Source organism: Lagopus muta, chromosome 1 (genome assembly GCF_023343835.1).
Source record: "Lagopus muta isolate bLagMut1 chromosome 1, bLagMut1 primary, whole genome shotgun sequence".
NCBI classification, from domain to species: domain Eukaryota; kingdom Metazoa; phylum Chordata; class Aves; order Galliformes; family Phasianidae; genus Lagopus; species Lagopus muta.
In genome coordinates this window covers 187,811,221-187,824,405 of record NC_064433.1, presented here as the reverse complement: position 1 = coordinate 187,824,405, position 13,185 = coordinate 187,811,221, and the positions used below count along the sequence as shown (strand labels likewise).

General features: G+C 37.7%; 1 protein-coding gene across 27 annotated transcripts in view; it reads left to right on the top strand.

Moving 5' to 3' along the window:
- The window catches only part of DLG2 (discs large MAGUK scaffold protein 2), a 994,028-nt gene that overhangs the window by 604,512 nt on the left and 376,331 nt on the right, over window positions 1-13,185 (top strand). For all 27 annotated transcript variants that reach the window (XM_048939920.1, XM_048939896.1, XM_048940083.1 and 24 more), the window contains one exon: window positions 7,382-7,432. In XM_048939920.1, coding sequence (XP_048795877.1) covers window positions 7,382-7,432 — 51 coding nt within the window. The remainder of the gene's footprint in view (window positions 1-7,381; window positions 7,433-13,185) is intronic.

The following is a 13,185-nucleotide window of genomic DNA, read 5'->3' as shown; positions in this document are numbered from 1 at the left end:
AAGGGGAAAACTGAAAGAGAGTCCTTTGCTTGGGCCACGTTTTGAAATTAAGGATAAGCAGGTGAAGCATGTTAACACAGTAAATCAAGGATTAAGAGTAAGAAGGGAAGACTGTATTAAAATTATAGATGGAAAAGTTAAGGAGGAAAGCTAATCATAAATGATGCTTTCATTGAAGAAAATATGTTCATGCATATACATGCATGCATCTGTCTGTGAAGGAACAAAAAGATTTGGATGTAGTAAGAAAGTAAAAAGAAGTAAAAAATTTATAGATGGCAGTGGAGGCAGAATTTGCAGGCAAGAGAAGCTGCGCAAGTGTTAGGTGATGGCCATGTGCAGAACGTATAGAAAACATAATTTTGTTCCGAACAAAAGGTAAGATGAAATTAAGGATTTGGGATAGATGAGTGGACAGTGAGGTGAGCTGAGAACTGGCTGACTGGCAGAGCGCAGAGGGTCGTCATTGGTGGTGCAGAGTCTGGCTGGAGACCTGTAACCATTGGTGTCCCCCAGGGGTCTGTGCTGGGTCCGGTCTTGTTCAACATCTTCATCAATGACCTTGATGAGGGGATAATGGCCACCCTCAGCAAGTTTGCTGATGATATGAAGTTGGGAGGATTGGCTGACACACCTGAAGGCTGTGCTGCCATTCAGCAAGACCTGGACAGGCTGGGCAGAAAAAAAACAGATGAGGTTTAACAAAAGCAAGTGTAGAGTCTTGCATCTGGGGAGGAATAATTGCATGCACCAGTACAGGTTGGGGGATGACCTGCTGGAGAGGAGCTCTGTGGAGAGGGACCGGAGTGTCCTGGTGGATGACAGGTTGGCCATGAGCCAGCAGTGTGCCCTTGTGGCCAAAAAGGCCAATGGCATTCTGGGGTGCATTAAAAAGAGCATGGCCAGCAGGTCAAAGGAGGTGATCCTCCCCCTCTACTCTGCCCTGGTAAGACCTCATCTGGAGTACTGTATCCAGTTCTGGGCTCCCCAGTACAAAAAAGACAGGGATCTCTTGGAAAGAGTCCAGCGGAGGGCCACAAAGATGGTGAAGGGCCTGGAGCATCTCCCCTATGAGGAAAGGCTGAGTGAACTGGATCTGTTCAGCCTTGAGAAAAGAAGACTGAGAGGGGACCTGATCTAGGTCTATAAGTATCTAAGGTGTGGGGGGCAGAATGGCAAGGATGGACTCTTTTCAGTGGTGAGTGGAGACAGGACAAGGGGAAACGGCTGGAAACTGCAGCATAGGAAGTTCCACACAAATGTGCGCAAGAACTTCTTTACAGTGAGGTGACGGAGCACTGGAACAGGCTGCCCAGGGAGGTGGTGGAGTCTCCTTCTCTGGAGATGTTCAAGACCTGCCTGGATGCCTACCTGTGCGATCTGCTGTAGGGAACCTGCTTTGGCAGGGGGGTTGGACTCGATGATCTCTGGAGGTCCCTTCCAACCCCTACAATTCTGTGATTCTGTGATTCTGTGATTCTGTGAATCAAATAGAGAAAAATGATAATGGTTAATCAATGAATGGCTGTTTTCTGCAAGAGAGTTAAAACAAGAAAACAAAGGGTAACAGTGAGGAAGGAAGAAGGACTAGGAAAGAATGAGTATGATACACAAACAGTAAAGAAGAAAGTAAAATAAAAATTAAGACCTGAACAAGGGTATGAGACACTGAAGAGGTAAAGAATAAGAAAAAAAAAAATCAGCTTTAGAGCAAGGTATAAGAAGGTTGCGACTGTGCTGTGAATCTTTACTGGTGTTGACTAAAAGCTGGATTTTTCTTCTTGGAGCTCTGCTCTAAGAGTGCTGTCTTCCCTAAAGGCTGAGGGTGGTGTCTTCCCTAAAAGTTGAACGAGTGATGGCCAAGTGCTCTGTAGATATGCCTACAAACCCGTGGAAGAAGCCATATATTTATTGCACATATACTGTATGATCTTTTCCTGATAAAGTTATTACAAAACCATGAAGTCTTTCATTCATGATTCTTCACGCCAGAATAGTTGTGTGATGATAAAAAAGTTTTATGTTTTGTTACATTTCTGTTCAATGAGCTTAACATATTGCCCTATTTCCTGGAAGAAATAAGGCGGAAAAGAAGGAAGTGGGCTTATTATGCACTGTGATTAAAAATAGATGTAGGCTATCTTTTATAAAAAGCACATAAAATGCACTCACTCAGATAAATGAAAGTGGCATGAAAAGAATTCTGGCAGTCTTTTTAGGACAGATCAGAAAGATGAAATAATCATATTTGAAATCATGGAACAGAGGATACTCTTTCCAGTATGTTTATATGAAGTGAGAAAGAAATTAAATGCACTTGGAGAACAATATCAAAAGAACAGCAGGTTTCTTGAGAACAGTGAGGGAGCTTTGTCAACTACTGAAGAAATAACTTACATCTGGAGATGACCAAGAACTAAATAAAGATTACTCTTTCATCTTGCTGATATAAAAGAAATAATGCAGGGCTGTTTAAATCTTGTACGTGTTAAAATAGCAAAATAGCCTGGGTGTTTCCTAAATGTAAAACATAGAATCTTAATTGTGCCACGAAGTGGAACTTTTTAAAGGACAGATGTGTCCTAGGATACTTGCTAATCAGATATTGGCAATGTGCATTCTGTATGGAGGGTTGGCTGATGAAACTGTTCAAGCAAAAGAATCAAAATTATATGGTGAGTGAAAATCAGTAACAGAGTAGTTATCTTCCTATGAATATGATAATAAAAGTGGAAGCAGCAGTCTTTTTTTCCTGAAGACAGCTAAAAAACAATGTCCAACGAAATATAATTAAAATGGGTTTTGTTTGTAATACTAGTCTACAGATATTGTAATTTTTATTTAATGCAGTCTCTTCTTGAAAAGATCTGGCTTATGTAATGAATGACTTTTGCCTGGATAACACCACCTGATGACCACCAGACCCCTCACCAGAACTCCACATTAATTCAGTGCATGCACCCAGTGCTGCAATAAAGTACTGTCGGCTTTCTAACCTGTCATTAGGATTGATGAATTTTATTCCTGCATTTCAGTGACACTGTCATCAAGTAATTGCAGAGACATAAATAAAGAATCAGGAAAAAATAATACATGCAACAGTCTTAAAAACAAAAGAGTATGTGAAAATGATAAACAGTACAGATTCTCATGGATTTGGGGATTTGTTTTAAAGTTACAGAGTTGATTTTCATAAGGGACCCCTTCCTCTGCTTGACATTCTTAAACTTCATTACATGAGATGAACTTCCTGGAAAGTCAGAGTAAAATTATTTAAGAACAAACAAATCCAGGTTGGCGAGAAACTAAGTTTGGTGTTCTGTATGCAGGGCTTTATTTCACTTTTTCTGAAAAAATTGTTTGTTGGGAGCATCTTTTTTACCTGTTCCTTATTTCTCATCATAAACTGTCATCTGTATATCTTAGGAAGGTATATAATTTGCTGTGGTCTCTAGAATTGATTAGAGTTTCACCAGGAAAAGTCTTTTGCATGCTGGTATCTGGATAGTTACTACACATTACATCTCTTAAATAAATGTTCATACCAAAAGCTGGGAAGAATCCTCAAACATAACAGTAAATGTAAAGCAACTGTTGCCTTGCTTTTGCAAGCAGTTATTTTGAACATTGGAATTGACTTAGTAATGGTAACTTGTTCTAAAGAGGCTGAAAACTCATCACACTCTAGATCCTGAATGTATTTAAAAACAGGAGACTGATAATTCTTCTCTCATCAGAAGCACGTGTTGGTGATGCTGTTGCTGAAAAATAGGACATTAAAAGCCCTCAAAAGTTACCTAAAGGTTTCATTCATGTTGTCTATTTTGTCTGGGCCAACAGCATCTTTTGGGTGTTCCTGCATGAGATATTTTGACTCCAGATTCTGTGCCTTTCAGAAGTGTGATTGATTGCATCCTTCCATGCATTCAACTTGTGCTCTCCTTCTCAGTTTCTGCCAATCCTCTGAGACAAGTTGTTGCCCTCCTTTGGGCATCTTACTGTCACAGGTGCTGTTGAGCACTGATTTTCCGTAGAGAGATCCCCAGCTTGCCAAATCAGAGAGGGAAGTCAGGAGGGAAGTCATGTTCCAAGATGACATCCTGACTTTTTTGACTTATGGGGGAAGGTGCTGGATATCAAGCTCTATATATGCTTCCAAATACATGTGCAGATAAACCTCTAACAGTAACTGGAAAATCTCCTAAACCAGACTTCAGGTCTTACACAAATGTAATAATTGTAGAAGAAATATTGTATCTCTTATGTAGGACTTTTTATCAATCTAGAGTTAGGAGAATTTCAAAGAAAATTTATGTAAGGCAAGAGCTCACCAAACTTCATGCTTCAGTTTTAGACTCTGCACTCGGTGAAAGGAAACTTCAGGGTCACAGTTCAAATAACCTATCTGAGACGTAATGTAGGATGAAATGACTTAAGAGCTAGAAGTATCTGTTCCTCTCCAATGAGTATAAAGAGAGCCAGATGACTAGTTCATATTTCAGCATTATAGATAGCAAAATTCAGTCAAGATTAAGGATATCTATTGTCAACCTTGACGTTCTGAAAGAGGGGGAAATAATAATTACAAAGCAGCTTGCAAATACTTGTGGTTTCTTTGGCTGGAGAGGAAAAGAAGAGATGACCACAAACAATCAGAGAATTGTTAAGGTTAGAAAAGACCTCTAAGATCACCTAGTCCAACTGTCCACCTACTACCAACATTTCCCACTAAACCATGTCCCTTGGTACAACATCTAAATGTTTCTTGAACACCTCCAGGAGCAGGTTTCCACTAGTTGCAAGAAATGGAAGTTGATGGTCTAGGCAGCTTTTTCAGGAGCCTTTTCAGGCCAGAGCTGTCAAGTTTTAATAGACAAAAGGAGAGGGTATGCCTGTATGCTGCTAAATAAGAGTACCAACAATCCAGTTTCAGCAATGGAGCCATGATTCTCCTGCTGAACTGTTGTCTTGCTCCTGGGCTGTTTCCAACAGGCTCCAGACAGAAACAGCCTTAAGCACGGAGGCTTGGCTGAAAACTTACTCTAATTTAGCAGTGTGGGTGCAGCCAGAGAGTCTAAATATGAAATAAAGTGATGCTACTAACAAATGGCATTGCATGTATCATCATTTCACCTGCATCGTGTGCTTGCAGTATCTTATTTGAACTTTTATGAAATAACTGTGTTGGTCTTCTGAGCAACCAGCAAGAAAGGACAGTGAACTACATATAAGCTTCAATAACAAAAGGAGTTGGATCAAGATCAGTCTTTTAATCCATATCATTCCTGCTGCTATGGAACATGGTAAAAGATCTCTGCTGTGATTCATGGAGATTTGAGCTGAACCTTTTTAAAATTGGGACTTTGGATGATAAAAGGAAATCCTTATATGATCGTAATCGAGATATTGTTTGTGTGCAAATGCCAGTTGAGTATTCAGCTTGTGTTTTCTCCTTTCATCTTTACACAGAGGTTGCTCACTTCTCATGTCCCTCTTTTTCCCATTTTGCTGCGCTAATGAGTTTTTAATGCAAAGGAAGAGTGATTATAAGCAGTGAAGCAAAGACAGCTTTATAGAATAAGACTGAGGAATTGAAGACATAGATCAGAGCTATCCACCAGCCTAAGATAAAAGAGAAGTTCATGAAAACAGAGACATGTAGATAGCTTTGATTTCATTATCATCAGACAAGAAAGGACAAAAATTGGGATAGCTGTTCATACCTAGTTAGTTTCCTATATCAATAAAAGACTCTATGAAGAAAGCAGTAAATTTATCACATAAATCAGGAAAATATCCTGTAGGAAAATGTTGGCTCATCTCTGTTTTTTATGTAACGTGATAAGCAGATTGTAATCATTTAAAAAATACAAATGTTTTCTACTTTATTCATTGATGCCAAGTTTGTGTTTCATCACTAAGCATGGATTTTTTATTTGGGCCTTTCTCCTTGTTTCTTTTTGAACACAAATTCTGAGGATTGTATTTCTATTACTGATTCCATAGTTATCAATTCTTGAACTACAGATAAATTAAATAGTTTTGCTGGTTTTTATAGGAAGCTTTTGTTTGGAAGCTACATGTACATAGTTGTAATACTCAATACAAAATACCTGATTACATTTGAAAAGTTATGACTAGATGAAGAATGATTGTGTTTAGTATTTTTTGTTGATTGCCTCTAAAAAGTTGATATAAAATTATTAGCAGTTAGGAGTGGGGAGGAGTGCTGAATATTCTTGTTCTGAAAAATAACAAAATTGTTCCTTCAAGGGACAATCCTAAAATTTCATCTAATTTTTGTTCCTATTTTTTTTTTTTTTCACTAAGCAAAAATTAAGTAAAACAATAGAGCAGAACTATTTTCCAGGAAATATCCTATCATCATAAAAGCTATAAAACAGTATGATTAGTGAACAGTATCTTGTACTTTTCGGCTCATGGGTATTTTCTTCCAAAATCAAAAAATAGCTGTAGCTAACTTTGAAATTCCTTTGAGATCTTAAGCACAGAAGTCCTTCCAGTACCATGCACTTTACTTATAATGTAGCCAACTTTGTAGCTTTCTCAAATGCAGCATTCTGCCCATTTAAGAGATTAGGAAACTAGGAAAGGCATGTTAAGTGTGTTGCCTAGAGGGACAGGAAAAATCCGTGTCAGATGGGAACAAGATTTCAGAGTACTGCTTAGATCAGTGTCATGTTTTCAGCTGGTAGATTTCTTGTCCATCACAATCCATTTTGGTGCTCCAAGTTTTGGAGTTTAATTTATTTTGACACTGAAATACAACATAAGAATTGCATTAACATTCTTTGTCTTTTTGCTCTTCAACTGTCTGGTGCAAAGGTACTCTGTCATGTTCTTGCCCTGGGTTAATATAGTAAACAAGATGTATTTCAGCATGTGTATCAGTTAGTGATTTTTACATAAGTGCTATGAATTTCCTCTCTGATTTTGTATTGCAAAGTAAATTGGAGATCAGAGGGCAATGAATAATTAATCTTTCTTCAATTTGTGAGAAAAATTTTAAGAAGTCTTCTGTTTTTTACATAGAACTATTACCTCAGAAAATATTTAATCATTTGCACAAAGCCCACGAATATACTGTATCAGATATTACTCATATTATGTAAATGCCTTAGTTATCCACTATCATAGTGCTTTACATAGTAACTTGTACTGTTTTCAAGTTTTTAGGCTTGATTACACTGCCATTCAAAGCAGAGGGGAGCCAAGTAGTATATAATTTAGATACTTTAACCTCTGTGTTGAAAAGTATGCTTCAGTATACTGATTGTGCTGGAATATCTGTACAGTGTCCCTTACAAATTAACTAACTTCTTTGTGTATTTAAGCAATTTTCTGATTTTATTTTCTTTAGGTCAACGGAACAGAAATTGAATATGAGTTTGAAGAGATTACATTGGAAAGGGTAAGCGTAACTTATTCTTCTCTTACAAGAAAAAAGTAATCTATAATAAAAATAACAGTTGTTAATTAAATCAAGTGTTTAAGAATACAATCATGTACATTTTGAATAAAGATGTTCAAGTCCAAAGTATGAAAATGTGAATGATACAACAGGATAAGCCTCTCATGTTTTTAAGATATTTCAGGTGTAGCTACTTGCAGAGCAGTATCCCGAATGCTTTTCTGGATTCTCAGTTAGGTTTTAGATCATTGGGAAGAGACTATGTGGTATGGAAACTCCCTTTTAGTTTGTGACCTGAAATTGTAGAAGCCTCTCTCTTTTAATCTCCTCAATTTCCTTTCATGCTAATAGAAGACACTACGTCTTACTTTCTAAGATAAAAATTGCAAAAGTGTTTTTAAAGTTCCATCTTTATGCAAGCCTGAATTGTGTGAAGTATAAACAGAGCATACAGCAAAGGCTTTGTTCATAGCGTTTTTTAAATGTAGCACAAAATGAATACATTTAAATGTTGCATTGCATCATATCTTCCTAGATTTGGTGTTTTCTCCTTGTCTTTTGTTACATGACTGTTTCCTTTACACTATGAACTTTCTTTGTCACAAAACCAGGACCAGATGAGCAGCATATTGTGTGAGCAAGACAGTCTAAGCTTTGTCATGTATCATAGTACTTACAGGGATTGCTAATGGATGCAAAACTGTCATTGCCGAATGCGTTCGGTATTCTACCAACATGCCGGTAATAGGAAGATTTATAATCTTGAAGCAAACACAGGATTCCTTCTGTGTAAAATGTTTGAATACAAGGTCAGTTATCAAGATGTGACTGCTGCCATATGAGCAAATGCCTCTAAGGTAGCAAACTACCATTAAATTAGATGCTTGGATTATGCAATTCATTGCACTTTTTCTGCATGTTATATTTTTAATTGTCCAAGATAATGAATTTCATAACTATTCGATTTATAGGGATTGAGGATTATATTCTCATTGATTTGCTCACTCAGGCAAATTACAAAAGAGCAATATATCTCTTTGCTACAGCCATCCTCATAACAGATAACGTATAAGGTTATGGGCACTTTTTATCTACTGTCTCTGAAGTCATTCATGCATCACTAGTTATTCATTGGGCTAGAGTTTCCAAAGGTCACTGAGCAGAACACATGCCTCCTGGGTGATACTTTGAAAACTGCTTTATTTTTAATAAATATGTTAGTTATCACTGGAAATACTGACAAACCAATGTGATTTGCCCCTGCCGTACCTTTCTTATGCAGGTAATTTGTTATTCATCGTATGATCTCATTTATCAGTTAAATACTGATAAGCAATAGAAAACAAAACTGCAGATTTTAATGGAGGACATTTCAGTTGTTTTCTGGACGCAGCTGAATCTGTGCTTTCTGATTATTCCTGCTTGAAATGTTCTGTCACATATATCAGTGTTTTGTCTCAAAGGCAGGGTACTGTGTCTGCTGCTTTTTGTATGAGGTATAAAACACAAGTGATTGCCTTTAAGTAGCTGTCATTTACGTTAGACGAACAGCGCTTTCAAAAGAAAGGCATTCTCCATGTTGATTACCCATTTTCTTCCAGAAAAATTCTTTTATAAATTAGATGGAAAATCATCTCTCTGTTTTTAATAGCAAAGCTGCAAAATGTATTAAAGTTGCTGCTGTTGAGAAATAAAAATGTAGTTTGCCTGTATAAAAAAGTTGGTAATAAACCTTCCATTTTAGTCCTGTTATCTGAGTTAAAGAACTCTGCATCCCAAAAGTCATCAGACACTTTCTTCACTTTTGTCCACATTTTGAAATAGTCAACATAATTGAAAGGATTTTGCAATGTTAAAGATAAATTGATTTATGATGTGTTGTGACTTTTGCAAGGCAGGGCAGTGATATCCACATATCATAGGAATCTGCGGGATGTATTCCTGAAAAGAGTTAGTGGCTTAGATGTGATTCTCTCTCCAGGATGGCTCCATCTCTTGGGGTAACATAGAACAATTGCGTACATGTTGGCAGAATGTGTCCCATATGGAGCTGGGGAGGAGCAGAGGGGTCTGAGAAATACTCAAAAATTGCTTAGGGGCCAGGGAAGAAGTCATTGCAACCTTGCCGGGCATCATCAAGCTGCCTGAGATCCAGCTGGGTTACCAAGGGATTACTTCATGAAAGCAGTGGGTCTTTGTAGAAAGCTTGTTTTATTTTTGCTCTCTTTGATATCTTGTTGTTCAGTTGTTTCTATTTAAAATGTTGTGTCCTAGTTTATAGTTTAAAAGACTTGGGGTTTTGAGCTTAAAAGGCTTTATTGAGAGCTCAAAAAGAGGATGAAGCTGGGGCAGATTGAACCTGCAGTTGTGGTCAGTGCTGTCCCAGGAGTTGCAGAAGCTGTAACTGTAACTGTACCTCTGCCAGCCCATCACTGGCGTGCTTTTATCCTTTTACTCTTCCGCTGTATCAACCAGTCGTCAGGTATTCTTACTGATCCATGAGGGTCATTTTAAAATATGAGTTCATTTAGAGCTCTCATAGAGGTCTACTTAGGTAAAACAAATACACAGTTAAAAGAATTCTAACAAATTTTCTTTAAGAAAAAAAAAAAGAGAAGATTTTATTTCCTTCAATTACTTCAGAGAATGTGTGAGTTTCTCTGCCAACTTGCGGGCATTAAATGCAGATCCAGGTGTAGATGAAGACTTGGTAGTTTGTAGTGGGTTACAATGCCCAAGTGCACACTTAGAAAAGATACCTTGCAATAAGACATTACTTTGTACTGAATATTAAAGACACTGTAAAAAGGAAATTCTACATAAAATGACTTGTATTCATGTGGTGATGTTAGTTTTCATTATTTTAGGGCTTGAAAAATGTATCCAGGTCAATCAAGAGACTGATTTGCACTTGCAAATAAATCAGTGTCAGGGTAAGGGATAACTGAATGGAATCTGTGACAAGCCAGCTAACTTCTCTGAGCAAGAGGACAGTTTTAATTGATTGACTTCTGGATAGAGCTTTGTGCTCTGAGGCACAGGCTGAAAAGAGGGTTTTCTTAGAAGTTAATAGAATATCAGCCAATATTGATAGCTAGCTCAAAGAAGAGTGAAGAAGTGATTCTCCCACTGTATTTGGAAGTGATGTGGCCTCACCTTGAATACTGAATGCAGTTCTTGGCTCCACAACATAAAAGCACCCAGTACTTAAGAGAATCCATTGGGGGTCAATAAAACTGGTAAAAGAGCAGGAGTGGGAGGGTGAGAGGAGAGGTTGAGAACACCTGGGACACTTGAGTCTGGAGATGAGGAAGCTAAGAGATCATAAGAGATCACCTCAGTGCTCCCTACAACTTCCTGAGGAGGGAAAACAGGGGGAGATGCTGGCCTCTTCTCTGATGACAAAGCACAAGGGAATGGCACAGAGCTGTACAAGCCAAGGTTCAGGTTGAACATTAGGAAACATTTAGGGTTGTCAGACACTGGAGGCTTTCTAGTGAGGTAGTTGATGCCCCAAGCCTATCAGCATTCAAGACGCATTTGGATAATGCCCTTAATAATGCATTTTAACTTTTGGTTAGCTTTGAACAAGTCAGGCAGTTGGACTAGATATAGTTGTAGATCCCTTCCACCTGAACCATTCCAATCCATTCTACTCTAGTAAGAGTAAGAAAGACAGTGAGTTGCTTGTAGACTTACGTGGTTTTCATGTCAAGGTCAATGTCTGAGTTCAGATCTCAATACTTTTTGATCATCTATCTTTAGATGCTAAAGGAAAAAGTAAGCATTTGTGATTACTAAAGCTATTTTCACATAATTATTTGATGTTTCAGCCTTTATTTTTATTCTGTATCTACATACAAATAAGAATATATAAGCTGTTGTGGGGTAGACTGTTTTGAAAATCTGTTTCAGACCTAGTTTTTTATTTGATTGGCCCCTTCTTACCCTAACACAAAATTCATACTGTGCTATTAACTGTGCTGTTTTCATCAGTCATTTCCTTTGTAAAAATATAACTGGCAAAGCATAAAGAGGTACCTTTTACTTAATGCTAAAGGGAAGTGAGAACTGGATTGTCTTAAATGATGCAAGGATTTAATTTGACTCCATGTCTTATTTTTATATCTCTTTGTCTTGTTTTGTCTGATATCACTATTTGTATGTTTGGGAAATCAAGTTTTCACTATTACTCAGTAGTGTATCTACTTTCTCCTTCATTTTAAGTTTTTAGATATTGATTGTACCTGCAGCATCATGCTTTGACCTCTCAAGAAGGAGATTATAAGACAATGTAGTGCCAGGAAAGGCCTCCTTTATTTAGTTCAAAAGCAACAGAGTGGAAGGAAGTGTCAAGAAATGGTCCCTAGGAAAAGATGTTTGTGAAGTTTAAAGTGTATATCAAATAAGCATTTGATTTGAGATCTTAGAGAGCATGAATCAATATTCAACCCTCAGCAGCCTCAGTGGAATGGTCTGACAACTTCCAACAGGAGAAAGTAAATCTTTCAAAATGTGTGTCCCTCAGGTGCCTGCAGAGCTCTTTCAAAAAGTGTTGCTCTCTTAATCCTTATTTCTGCAGAACCGTAGATGTTTTCTTAACATGTTAAGAGCTTTCTGACTGAGTGCCCTAATTACATTTTTTTCTTTGCTAACACTTTCTTCTTTCCTTGCTCAGAATAAATGTTAGTTATTTTTTGCAGCACTGAGAATAAAATAAATTGTAATTCAAAAGCAATTTTTTTCTTATTGTCCAGTTTATATCAGAGTTATAGTAGAGCAGTGATCTAAGAGTATTTAATGCAATCAAGCTCTCTCTCAGGAATTTTTGCTTCTACAAGAAGAGCATGCACCTATGAAGCTGTATCGTCAAACACAGAAATAGTTTCCTCCTCTCTAAAACAAAATGTTCCAGAAAATGAAAAAAAAAAAAAAAAAATTCAGAAAGATGCTTGAAAATAAATGTTTAGTGCACACGCTGTGTGGGAAATTCTCTTATGTTTTCTAATTCCAATTACATCTTAGGTCTGAGAAACAAAAGATTATGAACAGGTTGCCCATAGAGGTGGTGGAGTCAGCATTCCTGCAGGAATTCAGGAACTGTGGAGATGTGGCTCTGAGGGACATGGTTAGTGGGCATGGTGGGGATGGGCTGACAGTTGAACAAATTGATTGTAGAGGTCTTTACCAACTTTAATGATTCTACAGTTACATGATTAATTGTTGTGCCAGTGGCTGTTGTTCACCCTCAGACACCTGTCGGCATTGGAAAGCACAAGCTCCCTGGCTGTAGGATGCAATGGTTTAAGCAAGGTCTGTGTTCTCTTTTTGTCTCTTGCACCTTATTAGATTTCATTTGACCTCAGGTTGTACAGGAGCAAGCTGATGAAAGGAGCTAAAGGAACTTGGTGTACAGTACCACCGGTGTGACACAGAAGTACCAGGTCAACATTTTCCAAGGCAGCTGCAGAATTTGGTTGCTTTAGTTCAATGACCTAAATTAAAATTCCTTGGAACAGCCTAATTCTTTTGTAACATTACTCAGTGACAGTGTGTTACTTTCTGACAGCTCAAAGCAGCCCTAATTTGGCACTTAAAATAAAACTAATCACTGGAAAACTTTGTTCTTTGTTCTTATTCTACCAGGGAGTAATTATGCCAAAATTATTCCTGGGCTGTAGCAGTGGATGTCATATATATAGGGACCTGAGGCACAAGGGGTCTGCATAGGAAAGCAGAAAAGAAGGGACAGA